Source organism: Anabas testudineus, chromosome 10 (assembly GCF_900324465.2).
Source record: "Anabas testudineus chromosome 10, fAnaTes1.2, whole genome shotgun sequence".
Taxonomy (NCBI): Eukaryota; Metazoa; Chordata; class Actinopteri; order Anabantiformes; family Anabantidae; genus Anabas; species Anabas testudineus.
Window position 1 is genome coordinate 14,919,437 of NC_046619.1, and position 20,911 is coordinate 14,940,347.

Consider the following 20,911-nt stretch of genomic DNA (forward strand, 5'->3'; position numbering starts at 1 on the left):
TTTTTCTAAATCTCTGAATGTGAGAAAAACGCACAGGTTAACGTGTAAGACTCATCATCTGCTTAAAAAAAAAAAAAAAAAAAAAAGTCAAGTGATTAAACGCAGAGAATGAGCAAAACACCGCACAATCAGTCCTTCCTCCTTTTATTTCACTACACATCTTGCCCCGCAAGAATAATAGACTGGCCAGAGCCTGTTGAGACCTTTGTCCAGACTTGTGAAAGGAGTCATGTTGGAAAAAAAAGGGAAACTTTAACAACTAAAATGTTCTTTGAAATTATTTTTAAGAAATTCATTAAGCAGTATTGCATTTGTGTGCCACTAGACTTTATGTGCACAACGTTTAAAGCTGCTTTGTACTGTGTAATATAGATTACTGGGCTTATAAAACTATTGCCTTATGTTGCGCTTCTGATAGTATTTGCGATTTCGTAACGGTCCAAAATTACCTGTTGGTCTCATGTGAACAAAAACTACTTTGATAAAGCAACAGGTAGATGCGCATGAGGGCCCCGCACTATTAAAAGTTATTCCAAACATGTTCCAGCAGTGTCATTAGAGAGCCCTGCAGAACATGATGTCCTATCTCAGCTTTCAGTCCAGTATGAACCACTTATACACACAAACATGTTCCCATTGAGCCTAAATACATATTTAATCATCAAAAGCACACCGTGCGTCTTGCAGGATAGCGCATACGTACAATTGGATACGTGAAAACAGGGATTATGAATCATCACAGGCAGCAGCAGACGTGCTGCACTGGAAACTCAGATAAACTTTTGGGGTTCTGTGAGGACAGCAGCTCCAAGCTCCCCACGCTTCTCTGGTGCAGCACATTTTTCTGCACGTCTCCTCGATTTGACTTGGCTCTGATTCTATCGACGTACTTTCCTCTTCCTAAACCACCTTAGCTAAATTCTTTTATCTGTTGCTTTTATTGAAATCTACAATATGTGGCCTGGGCTCCAGTCTGCAGCTTATAGGTTTAAGGTGAACCCCCCTTATTTCCAAAGACTGTATCCAGAAGAATTTTCAACATTTTCTATAAAAAAATGTAAAAAAAAAAAAAGAAAAAGAAAAGGGGAGGGGGGGTCCTTTATTATTATGCTGACGTCACCTGCAGTGGATCCTAGGCAGAGACAAAGCAAGGGGCCCACTTGACATTAAGTGCCACAAAATAGTAGACAGGCCCAGAACTGGCCTAATTCCGTCATGATTGTAATGGACGCTCATGTTTGTCAACCTTTAACCCGATGCATTTCCGAAAATGACTGAGGGTTGAAGGCAAATAAACCGAAAGTTTCCAATCTGTCATTCAGAAAGCATAAAAGACTGACAGACCTGCGCCCCAAATGATTCCAGCTCCTCCTCTGCAGGAAAAAAAAGCCACAACAAGAAAAAGGGACTATCTGGAATAAGAGCATTTTTAGGACTGAATAGAAACAAGCAGCAAGTGAAGTGTGCGCTGTGGCCCTGTTTGATAATAACACTGTAAAGTCTGTAATATACAGTTAAAAGGCTAAGATGGTTGAAATAATAAATATGCTAATATGTTAAAATGGCCTTTAATGTGGTCATAACCTAATAAGAGTTTAGTCTAACAAGCAGTTTTCCAGAAATTACAAGTAGGCTGTAACTAATTTTCTGCAATATAATATGTAGGTTCAGTAATAACACACAATGAGCTAAATGGGAGTGAGGATTTAATTGGTAAATGTTGTTTAAACTTAACAAAATACATTTTACGAATGTTTCATTTCATAGAATTAATGTTGGAGTGGGTATAGCTAGCTTCACAGCGATAAATAATATAGTATTAAACAAGTGATTTAAAAGAAATGCAAATATGTATCACTGTTATTTATTAGTTTGATAGTTAGTTGACGGCTTTGTCTCCTCATGACATCTTTTTAATATTATTTGTTGTTCAAATAAGGTAAAAAGTTTTAGCATTTTGACATGTGCAGCCCTTCCAACCCTCCAGCTTCATGAGTCTAGTCATTTACGTTTGTTGCTTGACAGACCAGACAAAATCCTTGTGACTGTAGCATACACAACAATCAAAACAGTCATGTCAGGGAATAGTCCTAACATCCACAAGGCTCCAGTCGTACTTATTACAGAGAAACTAGACCAACTAACTAAAATGAACCAGGACTCAAATGTCAGTGAAACACAGTGTGCTACAAACTAGACTCCGAATACAGCGAATTTCATTCATTAAACTGATGTAAAGAATTATTTAAAATGACGCGCATCATCTTTATGGGGAAAACTATTTACACGAAGGCTATATAAATATAAACGTAAGCAAATATGTACATTTAGTCGTATTACACTATTTCAGGTGTAACACCTGGTGATTAATGTCAATGTAACATACAACAAAAAATAACAGAGACAGAATTATAGAGACAGAATTATTTCATCAACCGTCCCAATGTGTGTGTGTAATCTACAATCATAAAGCTGCTACGTGTTTATATATGTGGCACAAACAAAAACTCCTAAGTGTGATTTTATGCACGCGTGTGTATGTTTAAACAATTGCTTGAATTACTGTGGAGTGTGCTGAGATATTAGAAGTGATGAGGGATGGCAGTGCACAGTCTTGACATGACTTTATGAAATTTAGATGAATTAACAGGTTTGGGATGAGTCCATTTGCAGACAGATGCTCCAGTAAATCACAGCAAGAGGTTGATTAGCCTTTTCCATCAGCCATATGACGGTAAACTCCAAATAGTCACTCAAGACACAACTGACCCTGTGATCTCTGAAATATAGATTCCGATTTGTTATTGTAATATACTCACGTATGAACCGGTGTTAAATAATATGGAGAAATTACAGTGACAAAACATTTCTCGGAAGGAAAACAAAAACAAACGCATATCCAGCACAATAAGATTCCCAGAATACAAGTTAAATCGTCCTTCATCTAGTAAAGCTCCAGTACCTATGATGACTAAATCCTAGTCACCCATTCACTTGCACAGAAATAAAACATAACACTTGATATTTATTTAAAAATACAACGCATAATGTAAATATTTATCCAGTAAAAATGCTAATCATTTTGGAAATAAGTGGGTGCGAATGTTTCCTGAGTAAACAATATTCCTGCAGAAACAAATATGAGCTGAAATAGTAATTTATTTTATTATTTAGTTGTATGAAATCTTATAGTATTCATGTAGTAACCAGAACCTGAGGCTTTGTAGTGTAGTGGCTCTGCAGATTGTAAGACAACTCAGGAGAATGCCCACCTCACCCCCATGCAGCACACACACACACCACAACAATTAATTTTCTTATTAACTCAAGGCGCTAACATAGTCTGAGACTTTGGGATATGCCACATTAAACCACAGCAAAAACCTGCAGGTTCACTCAGCACAAACCAGTAAATCGTGGTATCGTTCATTACAACATCACATTTAGTGGTTATTTGACTAATGGAAATAATATTATGACATGATTTCACTATTGTTTCAGGGACATAAAAAGATTTTACTTGTGTCTGGTCACTATTGAGTTAACTTCAAGTCCACAAACTTGTCTATAGCACTATTGGCCTAGGCCAGCCAAACATAGTGTAGGCTTCAGGCCAGACAACACAGACTTAAAAAAAAAAAAAAATGTACTCAACTTTGCCATAAGAATAAATCAAGACAATTGAGCTGCCACAGGCCAATCTGTTTCTACAAGAAGATAATCTTTCATCCAGGTCATTTATCAAATTATGCACTGAAATAACCTTTATAGCTGCTGACTCCAACACGTCTAGGTACAATAAATGGATAAATGGGAGGGTTTTTACCATTTAGGCTGAGGTTTATGCTCTGCTCTTTTCCAACAGCACAGGCCTACTGTCACAGAGGTATGCACAGCACAATACAGTCATATTTTAAGGTAACGCGCATGCTCAGTTAGGAGAAGGTTATGTTATAACCAATGGGCTATCCCAACGCCCAATGAGGTAATCCCAGCAGAGATGACTAAATAATCGAATTTTTTATACCCAGAACAGCCTCCTATAATTTAACACAATGCATTATCGTTAATCTGTGAATTATCATTAAAGATTTTCAGCGTTAGACATTTGATCCAAAGAAAATAAAGACGTGAACTTGTCACAGATGTGTGTCAATCTAATCATTTATGCAATTAAAATAAATCTCTCGATCTCTACAGGTAAAAAAATAAAAATATATATTTTTGCTGATGCTAAACTAAAAATAAAACCTTCCAAAATTCACCAGATTTAAAGGGGAAGTGATTTGTTAGAAATAGAGGTGAAAATGTCCCTGAGCTGAGGGCGGCACGCACGAGCACTGGTGTAAAATATTTGTGGGGAGAAATGGTTGGTGAGACAAACGGTGAACAAAAGTGCGGCTCTGTAAGAGCTCTATAAAGCTGTGTTTCCCCTTCTTTTAAAAGTGTCCACATTTTCTACCGTCCAGAAAACAATAATGCGCTGAGCCAGTCTGCACCTTCCAGGCAAGAAGAAGTAGAAAAATCTTTTAAGGAGGAATAAAGAGAAACTAATATCCGTGCAGGCATGAGTCTAGTTTGAGTTTTCTACCATTTGTTTTGATGCTGTGGGAAACCATTCGTGTTTTGAACCCTCAGTGGTCAAATTCCACAATTGAAAATTAAATTAAATAAATGTTTAACAAATGGCATATATACCAGCAGAGATCTGCAGCAGTTTTAAAGTGAACTCCAAAGCAACAGTTGCTTTACATTAGGCCTGGAGCCGATGACAGCTCTCCTTTTTTCTCAGCAAGAGCTCCGTTGATACGCTGCTCTCTCTCGCCCAAACATTTGTGACTCATCTAAACCATGTTACTTAATTATTTCATAGTGATAATAAGGCTGCAAATACGACTCTGCACATAACCTTAAGTGGCGTATGGAGCATTCACGTTTCAACAAGCCAATAAAATATGGAGGGAATATAGGAAACTTAACAAGCAGCTTGTCACTTGTGAAAGTTCACGAAGGTCGCCATAAATCTCATACTGCAAAACTGCAAAGGCAAACTGTGCTAACTCGTGTGCGTGTGTGTGTGTGTGTGTGTGTGTGTGTGTGTGTGTGTGTGCACATGGCACAGTGAGTATCCATGTGAGTGTGTGCGCGTTTGTGCACGCGTATGATGTGTGCCGTGTGAGAGGACGGGTATAAGAGAGCAAAGAGGGGAGTAAAGTGAGGGGCTATGCCTTCGTGGTGAGAGAGAGAGAGAGAGAGAGAAAAGGGGAGAAAGAGAGAAGGGAGAGAGAGAGAGAGAGAGGCAGAGAGGAGAGGGAGGGGAGAGAGCAGGGTATGGAGGAAAAGCGATGAAGTGAATCTCATTCGTCGTTTTGCTTCAAGTTGTTCAGGTTATGTACAAAAAGCGCAAGTGTTGTATGTGCACGACGGCTATAAAAAAAACAGAGGTATGCGGGAAGTTGCAACAATTAAATTACCATATGAGTAACAGGCCTAAGCACAGAGCAGGCTGTGTTCACTTCAGCTGAACCAAATCCCATGCAACCTCCACAGGCTAAATATATATGTATATATTTAAAAAGTACATTCACACACTTCCACGCCAAGCAGCTGACACAGGCCCACCTCTACACCCCATCACCGCACTGACCCAGACAGACAACGTATAAAAGCAGGAGAACTCACCTTATCAATCTATAACTCTTTCTCGAGGAAATGTTCTGGGAGTGAATGCGGTAGGATGAGGGCGAAAGCAGAATGAAGGACTGATTTGAAGTTTTTTCTTTTTTTTTTTTTTTTTTTTTTTTTTGTGTCCACATCCCCTAAAATAAAGAATGTGAGCTCTTTCCTGGGACAGATTGAGGGGGAAAGGATGTGAAAGGCTTGGAGTTAAAAAGCGCCGCTTGAAGCACTCAACGCGTCTCTGAACTTGATCAGATTTTATGTGTCCTGCAGCGAGTCAGCGGCAGCCCTGTGAAACTTGCTCAATGGCACGAATTTTTTGGCTGAGCGAAAAAATCTCAGGATATTACAATTACTGCCATCTTTCTTTCTGTCTTTTATTCCTCCGTCTTACACCCTATAGAGCTTTTGCAAAAAAAAAAAAAAAAAAAACTCCTTTTTCAAGCGGCTTCAAGAAAGCCACATTTTGGAACAGTGCCAAGTACATTCAAGTTTTCACTTAATAAGAGCCAAACTGGTGACATGAAAGACACAAATAGTAGATAGATAGATAGATAGATAGATAGATAGATAGATAGATAGATAGATAGATAGATAGATAGATAGATAGATAGAGTCGTTTCTGAGTTTTTAAATAACATGGCCCTCTAAGAAAAGTTAAATCTGCCTATAAAATACATTGAGAAGTTGTTTTACGCATTACCAAATCCCTTTAATCCTAAAGAATAACTTCATTTGTGCTGTTTTTTCCTGCTCTACCTTCGTTAATCTGGTTGTTAAGAATCTGCATCAGGCTTGAGTCTCCTCACTTTTTTTTTTTTTTTTTTATTTATACAACTGTTTTTAGAGTTTTCTTGACAGATGTAAATCAGGTAAAAGCTGCATAAGCCGTGCGCTGCACGCAGCAGATGTAGGATTTTTTGCGATAGAGTGCTCCCGTTCTACCTGCAAAATAATGCTCGTAAGAGCCAGTCGAATGAAACCAATTGAGAAGACCTGCCATCTTCAATAGCAAACTGTGCCAATCACCAGAAATCTAGCCAATTAACACCCTCCTTCGCAGTCACGTGTCCGAGGGGCAGCTGAACGCTGATTGGCTGTCGTAGCACTGCCTCCCGAGTTCATTTATGTTCTGGGAGTGAGTGATTGACTTTATCAGTCCAAGGACATCATCCGCCTGGAAAGGGGGGGAAGTTTGATCCTCTTTCTCACGGATCGCAGTCAACGGGAGTTTTTTTCCTCCCAACTCTTTACGCATAGGATTTTTCCCGTTTGGGCTTGGCTTGTTTTTTATTTTAGGATTTTTCGCAAAACGTGGTCAATCTCGGCTCGGCGTCTGCAGCTCGCGCGGCGCGCTAAACTGGATTTTAATTTTATTTTTTGTTTTCTTCCCGTCTCCTAAGTTTGCTGCACGCTCATGACTATGCTTCTTGATAGCGGTCCGCAGTTTGCATCGTTAGGAGTGGGGGGTTTCGGGACACCGCGGCATCACGAAATCGGGAACAGAGACCCGGGTCTGGGACTGAATCCCTTCACTGATTCCTCCCACTCCGCAGCATTCAAAATCAGCCCCGTGGCTCACGATATCGCCTCCAGCCAGACATCAGCTTTCACCCCGCAAGCCACTGGATATGCAGCCGCGCTGGGACACTCTCACGGCGGGCAGGTGGGCTCGTACGGTGGGGGAGCATTCAATTCAACACGGGACTTTCTCTTGCGGAACCGGGGTGTTGGAGAGTCCACAGCGCCCAGTGCCCAGCATGGGATCTTTGCAGCTTCGGCGGGGAGCCTCCACGGGCCGCCCGGGATCACCGATAACCCCGGACATCTGTTGTTTCCAGGACTTCACGACCAGGGGGTGAGCCACACTTCACCGAGTGGACATGTTGTTAACAGCCAAATGCATCTTGGCTTACGCGGGGACTTTTTCGGAAGACCTGATCCGTATCGTCCGGTCGCAAGCCCTCGGACGGACCCCTACGGGGCTCAGCTGCACAACTACAACCATCCTATCAATATGAACATGGGGATGAATGTGCCGACACACCACGGTCCGGGGGCCTTCTTTAGATACATGAGGCAACCGATTAAACAAGAATTATCCTGCAAATGGATAGACGAGAACCAGATGAACAGACCCAAAAAGACTTGCGACAGGACTTTCAGCACCATGCACGAGATGGTCACTCATGTGTCCATGGAGCATGTCGGCGGCCCCGAGCAGAGCAACCACGTCTGCTTCTGGGAGGACTGCCCGAGAGAAGGGAAATCCTTTAAGGCCAAGTACAAACTCGTCAATCACATTCGTGTGCACACGGGCGAGAAACCGTTCCCATGCCCGTTCCCCGGATGTGGGAAAATATTCGCCAGATCGGAAAATTTGAAAATCCACAAAAGAACACACACAGGTAGGCACCAACAATATCCTGACATGGCGGGCGTGAAATAACACTGAAAAAGTGGAGGGGAGGGGGGGGGGGGGGTGTTCAGAATGGGAATGATGCGCCACAGTGGTTTCCAAAATAACATGCATGTTGTTGTTGACAATAACAATTTGAGGACTTGGGTCCACATTTATCATGTTGAACACTAGTTATGTTCGTGCACTTTGAATTATACCATCTCTAAATACTGCTGCTTTAGGCAGTGTTGCACCAATATTGCAATAATGCAGGAAAATATAAACGTAGGGCCTACTGCTGAGTAACTCCTGTGGGCTCTTACGCCTCGTTAATTCTCGTAGGCTTTGTGCTAGAAGTTGCCTGTGTGAAATCTATGAGGAGAGAAACTTTACTCATTAGTCAAAGTTCGAGTGCATTGGCTACACAGGCTGTTGGAGCAGACTTAGGACTCCTGTGTTGTCTGAATGTCAGTATAACTGTAATTAATCAGTTTCCTGCACGAGTTTTTGGAAATCTCGCTCATGTTCAGCTCTGCTGCCCTGTTGATTCAGTGTTTACTATATAAGTGCAGACGCACAGAGCAGGTCAGTAGTAGCATGAAGCAGCAGGCCTCTTGAATAAATAAAGCCTGACAGAGCAGTGTGTAGTAGTGGAGCTGTATCCATGTCGCCCCCGAAAATGTAGGTTACTCTGTTATATAACAGAGGCTGCTCACAATTTACATCTCAGAGCTTTTGGGTTTACAGGTGGCGTGCTGCAATGGGAGTTTGTTTTGTGCGGGCTATTGACGGTGTGCATTTTAATCCTGCAGGTGAGAAGCCGTTTAAGTGTGAATTTGATGGCTGTGACAGACGCTTCGCCAATAGCAGCGACAGGAAAAAGCACATGCATGTGCACACATCAGACAAGCCATACATCTGCAAAGTGTGCGACAAGTCATACACACACCCCAGCTCTCTCAGGAAACACATGAAGGTAATTAACGTCTTCATTACTCCTTAAACACATTAACACACACACACACCAACCCCACCCCCTCCTCTGCCACAGACAAATACTATCACAACTTCAGGCACTTCTTAAGATGTTAGACTCTCACCACTGTCACACTGCAAAAACACAATTTACCATGTTCTCCGTTAATGACACCTAAACTCTACTTTTATTACACAACTCAAATACAACAGTGGATGAGTTGAGTCATTTTTAACAGACTCACAAATAAGGAAAAAAATAGTATCCTGCTTTAAAGAATAGAGCTGAATTCTATTAACATATATATATTTTTGCATCACTTACTTTAAGCCAAACTAGATTTACGATACACAGGAATGGATTGTTGATGTGAATAGTTTTTGTAGTGCATAAGTTGCCGTGCCTGTTTCAAGTTTGCAGTGTTTATTGTTCCAGTTGCCCTATAAAAGCCAGAGTTAATCCGCATTAGTCCTTCTATCGAGCTACTTTAAATGAGCATCATACGTTCAGCGTCACCGACTCACTGTTTCTTTTTATTCTTATTTTATTGCAGGTACATGAGTCTCAAGGATCTGAATCATCTCCAGCAGCAAGCTCTGGATACGAGTCGTCCACACCGCCAGTGTTGGTCTCGGCCAGCACCGAGGACCCGACAAAAACACCGCCGTCAGCCGTGCAAAACACGTCTGGCCACAGCGAAGGACTGGCACCCAACTTTAATGAATGGTACGTTTGAAGTCCGAAGAACAAACCCTCTGTCTCTAACTCTCTCTCTCAATGTGGACCACGAGGTTGAGGATAAATGAGGATAAAAAAACCTTAAAAACTATTCCAGTTCACTTCACAGACGCTCACACACACACACACACACACACAGACACACTACACACACACACTAATGGAATTGGGACAACAACAACAGGAGATGAGAGCAAAAGCCAGCACCAAGCAGGGCCACGTCGGTTCTCAGGATCACGAAATTTGACTTTTATTCCGCAGTTTTGAGGAAAAAAACAAACAAATAAATTACGAATAAAGAAACGTGACGTTTCTCAGTATAAATAAATGTTCTTTTTTATCTTTTAGTTTACAGATTTCAGAAAAAAAAATTGTTTTATTTTTCATTTTATGTATTTTCTCAAATTTTTATTTAAAAAAAAGAATAAAAAGGAAGATTATTTCACGCTGTTTTATATGACGGTGACGCGCTATTGTCGCCTCTTCAATTGATTGTTGGAACTTCAAACAGTCTTAAGAAACGTGCCAAAGTCTTTGTCATGAACTTGAACACAGAAAAAAAAACAAAAAAACATAAATAAATATTTTACTCGTGAATGTATTTCCTTGTTTGATGGGGTCGAATCTGTTGTCAACGTCCGTTTTCAGGTGGAGAAATGTGGTATTAGGTTACGATTGTTACCGTTGAATATAACGTTGCCTTTTGTTAATACCGTTGTAAATACATATCCATGATGCCATATTTATCAATTTGTAATTTAATTATGGGTATAAGTTCTGAAACTTAAATGATATTTATGGAAATGTTTTCTAACAAGAACTGTACAGTTTTGGTCATAACCAGCTTAACAGTGAACAAATGATAAACTCTAAAGCTCCAACATCGCGATTGTATCCTTTTTGTTTTTTCTTTTTAACCAATAGGCCTACATGTGTCTTATTTGGATCGAAGAAATCGTCTATATGAATATAATGGATTTGTCTATATATAATGCAGATATTTCCGTCACTTTTATTTTGTTTTTTGAGACCATTGACATGTAAATCACTGACTTTGTAGAACTGAGTTCAGTTGAGCTGAGAAGCTATAAAACGGTTCTGTTGGTATCTTTATTTTTGGTTCAATTCAAACTTTGTGTATTTTACTTTCATAGGATCAGAAATAGATGTCAATTCGTAGCATAAACTCAGTACTGGAGGAAAAAAAAAAGAATAAACCCATCAGCCTATTGCACTCCTACACAGGTTTTAGACGAGTGTGCAAAGTTCATTATTTCCAAATCAAGGTGACAGTATTTTGAATATTTCAAATTCGGGTCAAGCACCCAACTATATGCGCCAGTATGGCAATCTTTATAATTCCAGCATTGTCTTTGTGCAAGTATGTTTAAATGTGTGCATCGGCAACAATGGAACTGTCACAACACAGTATCTTCAAAAATAAAAAAAGTTTTCTGTCTGTCAGCTTGCATTGTTTTAAATGTAATTCTTCTGTGAAACTAAGCGTGTTATTTGTTGTGGTGTTGCATATAGAGCAGTTTGATTACACATTTGCTTGTTTTGTGTGAATAACTTGTCAAGATGACATTTTTTTTGTGTTTAACAAAAATTTAGTGGAAGGAATTCTAGATCTATGTGGGTTTGGGGGGAAAAATACGCTCAATGGCAAAAAGAGTTACAGCATTGCATTGTAACCTATTTTCAAGAATTAAATATTATGCATACACAAAGTATATTGTACTCACATGAGAACAATTTCAGACCACCAGCACTACTTTTAAAATAAAATGTAAAAACGGTACCTCGTGACAGTGATATATGAAATAAGTTTATTTAAATAATTTAAGGAATATATGTTTTATATGCTATTTTATATACCTTAATTTAAAAGAAGTACTTTTTCTTATTCCCATCACCTTTCTGCCCCTTGTCCAGAGGTCAGAGGAAAAAAAAAAATCTGATGTATAAAACACAGCTAGAATGTGATGTTGTAACACTTTCTGGGAGAAATGGGTCACACTCCGAGTTATTCCTGAAGAGCAAAAATGTTATACTGATGAACTGTGTCACTGTGCCACATTGAGGCAAACCATGTTACAACAGCAGGCCTATGCGTTAGCCTATTTAGCTACCAGAGGCGAAGATTCCTTGTACTTTTTAGGCTACTGTATGTTGGTTGATTTGTTTTACCAACTATTTATGAAGAAATGTGAACGGAAATTTTGATTGAAATTAAAACAAACATTGAAAAGTGACTTTCAGACTGCGACGTTGATTATTATCACTATGTTGTTCTGCTGCCTGCATCTTTATGCATACAGTCAACACTGCCATGCTGTTTGTATCAGACTAGTAGGAGTCACTTGAACTTGACACTGATTAAGGCGCCATCTTAGTATCTTGGTGTTGTGTGTGTGTGTGTGTGTGTGTGTGTGTGTATGAATTGGAATTATTGTGGGGAGCAAGTTAAAGAGGTGGAGCAGAGGATAGAGGAGTCTGCGTGGGGAGGAGGCTGCAAAAGTTGCACATGAGAAGTGAAAAAAAAAAAAGAGGCGCTTACAAATAATAATCCTGACGTGCAGACTAGAAGACGGGCAACTGAGGACACTGTGTGACCGTGAAAGTGGAGTGGGATACGTTGCCAAAAGTGGCACAGCCTCTGCTTCGGCGTCTCCCACTACCCGATTAACAAGGAACCGCTTCATAAAAACAACCAAAAGGAGTTACCACACATCAATGGACACCATAATAAGCATTTAAGCGGCGAAAAAAATCGGCTTGAATCACAACAAGAGCTCATGCACAGGCCTGAAATCTCTAATAATTTACAGTGTCATTTATCCAGTGTTTTACAGAACGATATCCGTTTAAATGCAACAAATGCGCACAGTGTGCTATTTAAAAGACTGATGTAAAATGAGGAGTTTGCTGTTTTTCTTTGGAAGCTGAGGAGTATTTTTTGCACCAACCCCCACACGGTGGTTCCAACCCCCATGCCTCCACCCCACCACCAACTAATATCCTGCAACTATTCAACAGATTTAGAAATATTGATTCAAATTCTTCTTTTTTTTTTTAACTCTTGCGCAAGCGCACCCCTTGCATTCCGTTTGATTGTATTTCTATTCGCCTCCCCCCTTCTCTCCCCTCCTTTCCTCCCCATCTCACCATCCTCCCTCCTGCTCCTGGCTCGTCTAGTCGCACATTGCAAGAGCCTCCTCTCAGACACCGTGACGTCAAATAACTGAGACCCGGCTTTCTCCGGAGCACGGCAGGCTCACATGGAGGCTGCATCTTTACGCGTACGTCTGAGATGTGCAAAAGAGAAAGGCGGCTGCGCTCTGACCCTGCAGTAGGTGATCCACATGAAGGAAGACTCAAATGTTAATAATAAAATGAATAAAACCTAATATATATTACTATGGATCACATCTGGGTTTCCTCGCCATTACATCATAGTCATATGAATTTAGGTCATCACTGTCATGTTCAACCAGGTGGATCATCAGTTATTCAAATAAAACAGCGGGTTTTCTTTCTTTAAGTGTTTCCTCCACCAGGAATAGCTCGCGTTATTGCCCCTGCATGTGCTGTGTGCTGACAAGTCGTCATCATTTCTAGATTTTACGAGAGGGGCGATTCAATCCAGAAAGAGAACCAACATGAAAGGCTCCTTTCTGGTGGGTTCTCGGTGGATTAGAAAGCAGTGACGGTCACGTGGATTCAGTTGTGTAAAGACTAGCGGCTGTATCACAACAATGCCCCGTTCTGAATTACATTAGCGCTCATTCATCTCCAGTAAACGTATGGATTACTATACGGGGCTGCGGTGCGCGGACCTGGAGGAGGGCTGCTGACTGCCGGCAGCGCGCAGTAGCCTATAATCTCTCTGTGCCTATAGGGTCTGCTTGTATCCGGAGAAGTAAGAGAGCAGGGGCTTCAGGGTGGGAATGGGGGGGGGGGGGGGGGGGTCTATTCTGCAGGAATGGGTTGCTCCTGCCGCTGAAGTTTGATATCGGATTGATTGGTCTACTCCAACTCCTTTACCTTCCGCCGTCTCCTCAGCCGCAGAGTATTTGCGGGCTAAGCGGGAGAGCGACTCTAAGAGGATAAACGACACAAGCAGGTCCCCAATGCCTTTTGTCACGCAACGGCGGCTGTGATCTTAATCAGCCGAGGAGCTAATTTATCATTCATTAATAATTTAGTAATTATTAGACGCAACATACACAGACTTTATCTGGGTGAATTCAGAAGTACTCCATCGTGTAAGACATAGCTGGACACACAGGGGAAGCTTATTTACATGTAAGGCTATTATGTGGCATTGGTAAAGTTTACAGGTTGGACAGGGTGTTTGCTCAAGGGCCGTTTTTCTGAATGCAGAACAGTTTGGAAAAGGGACAGCCCTTGCACAAAACTCTGCTGTCACCAAGATGTTTCTAATTCCATGTTCACTGCTTTAAACAGACGCGATGACACAAAAAGAAAACTGCATCACCACGAATTAATTCAGTCATCTGAGAGTGTGTGAGAAATGGAGGGTTTATCTTTCCACATATAGCAACGGAACAAGTTAACATAGAGGATTACTGTAGATATTTATGGCACTAGTTTCTTTTAATCAAGACATTAAGCCTGCTCGGGTAACCAGAATATTTTGCCACTAAATGCACCATGACAATTAAATTGAAGTGAGATGAATTTGTGGATTTGTGGCATCATAAGGGAAAATGTCGCTTGATATATAAAAAAAAATGCATAAGAAATAACTTACATCTGATAATTGCCTAACCGAGGGCTCCGATTTGCGCGGAAGTTGGTGTGCTTGCCAATTATTGATGCTTATTTCACCTCCAGCAGGGTGTTGAATATGCATTTACAAAGCACCTTAATCCGCGGTGTGTCTTTATATCACAACGTGTTTCATGGCTTTTGTGATGCAAACTGATTAACACAATGGCTTTGTCTTTGAGTTCAATTATTCTTCAATTGACTCTTTAGAGACATTTACATACCTCATCATACTGTATAGTGTAGCCTGCAGGCACTTGTGCTGATGAGGAAATGAGTGAAAGTGGCTGGGCCTGCCAATTCTGAGATATTAGAAAATGTTCAGTGACTTCAGTTCACACACTTAGAAATACGCATGATGCAATGCCTAACAGATTGACAGATAAGTCATATGTTTTAGTCCTTTACCATAGAAAGCAGCCAACTCTGTATGATAAATAAAAATAGCAGGAGGTCTACACCATCACGTTCATATGTCATCCTAAAGTTCTTATTTATAGCCCCCTACCCGCACAAAACATCCACCTCTAAAATAATATTTCTCTTATTTATGGGCTGAAAGACAAACTATTAGTGGGATGTCCAACAGGAGACAACGCTAATTCCCCAACATCTGGTGGGGTGTCAGAAACTTGATGAATTCTTTATCAAAGCAGGCGCAGGAATCGACGCTAATAGGTCCCCGGAGTGGGGGATCCGGCAAATGCTTGTTCAGCAAAGCAGATGTTCGCCAATTGTGCATTGCGTTTGTCTTTTCACAGATATATTTCAACACTTTGAGATGTGGTAAATGGGTAAATGAGCAATTGACATTATTTTAATGGACCGCTGCTCTGCCCTGAGCGCTGCGGTGCTGATGCCTCCCGCAAAACTGGCGCACTATCAAGTCCCCCCCCCCCCCCGAGAGTGAATATTAGTTTTATGAATCACTGAACTGCAGGTTAGTGGAAAAATATATAATGTTGGGTTTCAAGTGCTAAACGATGTGCACACTCTACTATATCTGTCTGCGTTTAGTGCTTTAATTAAGAAAGAGAGAGAGGTAACAGCTGTGTGTTTGGCTTTTAAATCACCTGCAGTGTCAACAACAAGCTGCATTTGTTGCAGACGTGAATGACGTGATTCAGCACTCGGGAACAAACTTTCCACCTGTGAGCAACCCCGTGTTTGCGGGACAGCCTCCACCTCGCAGGACGGTTTCTCCCCCTCAGGGGACGGACAGCAGCGCTCACATATTCATCACCCTTTCAAAATAAAGAGGACAATGCTCGTTAATGTGCCCTTTTCTCGAGACAATGAATGAGAATTGGAAGAGTGCCTTTCCATTATTTAAAGACTTCATTCATCGCACCTCATGGTGATTTTCTGGCGCTTGCGCAATGCAGCGGAGTTCAGTTCTGCAAAGCTGGCGTCTGCAAAGTTGAGAATGAAAGGTGCACACGTCTCAATCCGTGTGCTGCACAGTGGTGGCAGCGACGCTTCTTCTAATATAGACGAATGAATACATGCATATAGATGAATGAGCAAATAGATAAAAATAAATAAAAAAAATACCTCTACTACAACACAAGGAACAAAAGTTGATTTGCGGTCTCTTGCACAATTTGTGCCCCAGAAATGCCAATCAACGCAAAAAAAAAAAAAAAAAAAGGCAAGCTCTGGTTGCATAATGTTTGCGCAATCTTTAATCCGTTATGGATATGCATGAGGCAGGGATAGCACCATGAATTACAATCCGCTTGATCCCGCGACAGCCTCAGCACGTGCTTGGGCGATTCCTGGCATCACATAAACAGAGAAAGAAACAATAAAAGATAATTACTCTTAAAGTTTTATTTATATATATATATATATATATATATATATATATATATATATATATATATATATATATATATATATATATATATATATATATATATATAAAACTCCTTATTTAAGCAGGTGTTGGGGCGATGACCCGAGTCGAGTTCACTCACCTTTACAGAGTGACATCTTTATGATGTAAATATATGGAACATGTGTGTTTAAACTATGTCATACATTAATATTTTATTGGTATTATAGTTATTTTAGATTTAGATTTCTTTTCTGATGACTTTCATTATTTACATCACTTTACACCAATGTTTCTGTTTCCTAGTGATAAGAAGTGCCTCCAGTGTACTCACTGGGTTTATTTAACATTACTGGCTGCTGACAGCCACCTTCTCCAAGAACACTGAAGTCATTTTTCCCAAAAGATTAACAGTTCTGAAAGATGAACAGACCTGTTATGATTCAGAACATGGTGCTATATTGACACCTTCTGTGAAACTAAATATTCTTCACTATGCATGCATGTTAAACTTTTCCAAGTCCTGCCTGGTGCAAAACGCTGCTGCAGACACACTTCTGTTGCTCGTCTTGATGAAAAATAAAAACTTAACCACAATCCATCTAATTTACTTTACCCATATTTATGTGGATAAGCAGAAATAAACAAATAAATGTGATTCACAGTCACTTTAGGGGATGGTGTGGTCACAAGCTTTTATGTCACTTTGACCTTTAGAATAATAATATATTTAAATTTAAAGACTAAAGCACATTAAAAGGCTTCTTGAACATATGTGCGTTTTGGTTCCCATACATTTCCTGGTTCTTCAAGTCACATTTTTCCAGTTTTCCTTTGTGATTTAAAACATGACTTAAAAAGCTTATAGAATATTTTCTTTTGAAACAAACCAGAAATGTTCTTTTATGCATTTGCAGCATCTTTCAAGGGCTAACCAAGGCCAGGAAGCACTTAAATATTTCTCTGTGTGCTAACATCTGCACTACGTGGCCACAGGCACAGTTGTAAGGATGACTATGAGTAAAGAGAGAAGCAGGACACATAATAGCAAACAGAAGCCTTGGATCCATCACAACAACAACAACAGAGCTCGGATTTTCCAGATGTAATGTTCGGGCCTTTGTAAGCCCATCAGAGGAAATCTTGTGACAAGATGTAAGATACGTTTGGGTGATGGCCTTGTGAGAAAGGACCAGGTTTGTGGATGGGTGACAGGGGTTCTGCTGGTAAAGCAGAGTGATATTCAACAGCTGCCTTATACAGGTTTTCAACAGTCATAATAAAAAGTGTTAGACATAGCACCAGTTATTTCCTTCCCACTTTTCTGCTAATATAGACTCTACTCTCCCACTGTGCCTTTTGGCCCAAGCAGTACAGCACCAGCTTGTATTTTCACAGCTTTAGACGTATATATTCTGCGGTTTTTGGTCGACACCAACAGACCAGAGTGAAAGATATTTTCTCCCCTTGAAGTATCAACAATCAGTCCCATCATGATGGGGAAACAATACTGCATGATTGCACACCTTCAACTTCTGCCATACTTGCTGGACAGTACAGATTCATTTTTTTTTCTATTAATGGTCGCCATCCTGGGAAGATAACAGGCATGCAGGGTTTGGATAGAGAGGAGGAGGTGTAGGAGGAGAAAAAAAGAACCAGGTAGGAGGGCCTGGTGAAAGAGGGGGATGGGAAAGCCAGGTGCTGGTGGAAATTGGCAGGCGATTGCCAAAGCGACCTCATGCCAGGATAATGCATGGGGCCATAGGTGTCCCCCAAGCCAATCCCAACCCTCATGCTGATAGCTTTTCAATGCCTGTGGGACAATCTCTCCAATTATTGCTTTTCCTGTTTCAATTCTGGTCTGAGGGCCAGTAACAAAAGAGGGACTTTGTTTTTCTCACAACCATGGCAAAAGTGCATGATGCATTAGATTTGGAGCCAGTCTTAGTTACTGTGTATTAAGAATACAATTCATCCTACTATGCAATGCATGTAGCATAAAAACACTGGATTTAAATGAGTATTTTTATCACTACAAAATCACCTCCAGCTTAACAGAGCGTGCTTTCAAAGTTTGCACATGGCTGTGTGATTGGCAGATCTCTCCCTAATATATTACATATTTTCCTTCTGGAGACCTGTGGCTGGTGTAACTAATCTCTTGTTTATTAAAAAGTAACATATCCAAATATTTTCATTTGTCTTCTCTGAGACACTCTATCCATCCTCTGCTATGATGACCAATGACATATTTCTCTCTTGGTGGAAGGAGCGAAGTTCAGCGGGCCAAGGAAACTTAAAACCTCAATCCACACTTCTTTCAAATCCTCCATGAAACGTCCATCAGTAGTTTGAGCTGTTGCTCAAATAACTGTAGTCATTTAAAAAAATGGTTTTGATATTTTGTCCAAAAAAATAATCTACTCCAACTTTTTTTAAAATCTAAATGATGAATATATTTAATGATAAAAATCGATATATAATAAATAGAATAGATACAACTCTTAATATTTAAACTACACGTTTATTATTATTATTGTTATTATTATTACTATTATACTCTAAAAATGTAAAAGGTTTACAGAAACAAGTCCTATTTTATTTATTTTTTTCAGTGCAACGAGTAAAGAAATGTGCGCACCTTTAAATATTAACGAGCCACTTTTCTCGTCCTTGAGAAGTCTGTGCGCTGTGATGTCAAAGAAACTAAGTTCAATCAAAACAACACGAATTTCTATGGCAGAAATCTTTTAAAGTAGCGATGCAACAGGAAGGAACCTCCTTTTAATGAAAGCAGCAATTCAGAAAAGTGAAACAAACACCGTGCTGCGTCATCAGAAACGAAATGGACCAGTCTTCTGTTGGGGTTGAATATATCACTGTGTCACATTTCTGCACGGATAAACTTTAAAAATATATAGGAGTGCACATTTATAGTGGGTTTTCCTCTTGTAATTAATCTTTTAAATTAGATTATTTTACTCTCATGTGCAAAGCAACGATAACCTCATTTAGAAAACATTTCTCCTCTGCCAGGAAGAAAAGGTGAGGAGCTGGAACAGGAGCAGTGTGCAGGTCAGGATCCAGTTTAAAAGTGAGCAGCGTTGCGACGCTTGTTTTTATTCGTGCGCCGCATAAATAATGTAGAACTCCTCCTGTCAGTCAGGTGAATTTAATATGCCGTCGTTCATACATTAGAAATGAAAGGTGGCAGGGACTTTTGTAAAGACGTGACTTTGAGATGTGGCTCAACCTTCAACGACCAAGTTGACACCTTGAGGACAGATAAAGAACTTGACCTTAAAATATATATATATATTAATAAATGGCACAAACTTACTTGGCTGTTTTTGAGTGGGCTGGTTTTAGAAAAGCGCAGCGTTTCGTTGGTAACATGACTCAAAATCTGCAGGTTTATAATGAGGAGTAAAAATCTCTGTAGAGCTCAATTTAATTTCCAGCGTTTTAGAGTCAACTTTAAGAGCAGAACGAATCCACATCTCTCCCCTCACTGTGTTTTCCTGTGTTATCTGTTTAAAATTGGCAACAGTGTGCCAGTCCAGTGCCCGGTTTAATTTATCTCCTACCTTGTCTTGGGAATGATTTTTCTGAATTACCTAAATAAGGTGAAATCTGGGGCATGCAGACTCTCTACTGCTTGTCGGAATCAGTGGAGTGTGAAATTGCAACACCAGACAGCCAGGATAATAGCTCAGAAGGGGGCTAATGTCCCTGCTACATTCACAGAACATTTTTATAATGACTGAATTAAAAGGAAAAATGTATAGATTTATGTTATAGTCTTTTCTTTCTATTTAGTCATGTCTTGATCTGAGCTTTAGCTTTCTGTAGGTGTTTTGTCCTGTTAGGATTAAGCAGTGTAAATTGATTTTGATCCAAAATGCTGTTTGTAAAAATGGAAATAACCTGTGCAGTGCAGAGTGGTGTGGCCTTTCCTGGCTTTCATTTAGGCCCCCACAGGACAATTACCACCACCATCAGCACGTCTTATCAGAAAAGGACCAGTTAGAAAAAAATATTACTATTGATTTCTCTTTCTTTTCCATCCTCTCTCCAAGCGCACTCAGATCTACATACATGATCACAGCGAGGGTCTACGTGCACTTTCAAACTCCAGCAAACCTGTTTCTCTTCTGTCTGTCTGATAACACATGCACAGACACACACACTTGTTCTCCAACACACACACACACACACACACACACACTGCATGGGGATTATTGAGACATGGTTCTGTTTTGTGAGAGATTTCACCAACAGGACCTGATTTGCCAGGCTTTACTATACCCAAAGTCAGTGGGTAATACGTCTGCTTTTAGATGATTCCTAACTGCCCCCCAAATCCGCACGAATCACCATTTAACACTCCCACTGGTGCTAGACCTAATCTTTCCTCTGACTGGGGTCACCATTCTGGTGGTCTTAGTTTTCCACTGGACGAGCTCCGACCAACTCAGTGCAG

At 40.3% G+C, this 20,911-nt stretch overlaps 1 protein-coding gene and 1 long non-coding RNA gene across 2 annotated transcripts in view; one reads left to right on the forward strand and one right to left on the reverse strand.

Annotated features, from left to right (window-relative positions):
- Positions 1–20,911, reverse strand: part of LOC113160078 — a 65,633-nt gene that overhangs the window by 27,847 nt on the left and 16,875 nt on the right. The window lies entirely within an intron of this gene.
- On the forward strand, positions 6,860–12,005 carry zic3 (zic family member 3 heterotaxy 1 (odd-paired homolog, Drosophila)). Its single transcript, XM_026357132.1, has 3 exons — positions 6,860–8,087; positions 8,893–9,056; positions 9,610–12,005. Exons 1-3 carry the CDS (start codon positions 7,097–7,099, stop codon positions 9,790–9,792), a joined length of 1,338 nt encoding a protein of 445 aa, XP_026212917.1. The 5' UTR covers positions 6,860–7,096; the 3' UTR covers positions 9,793–12,005.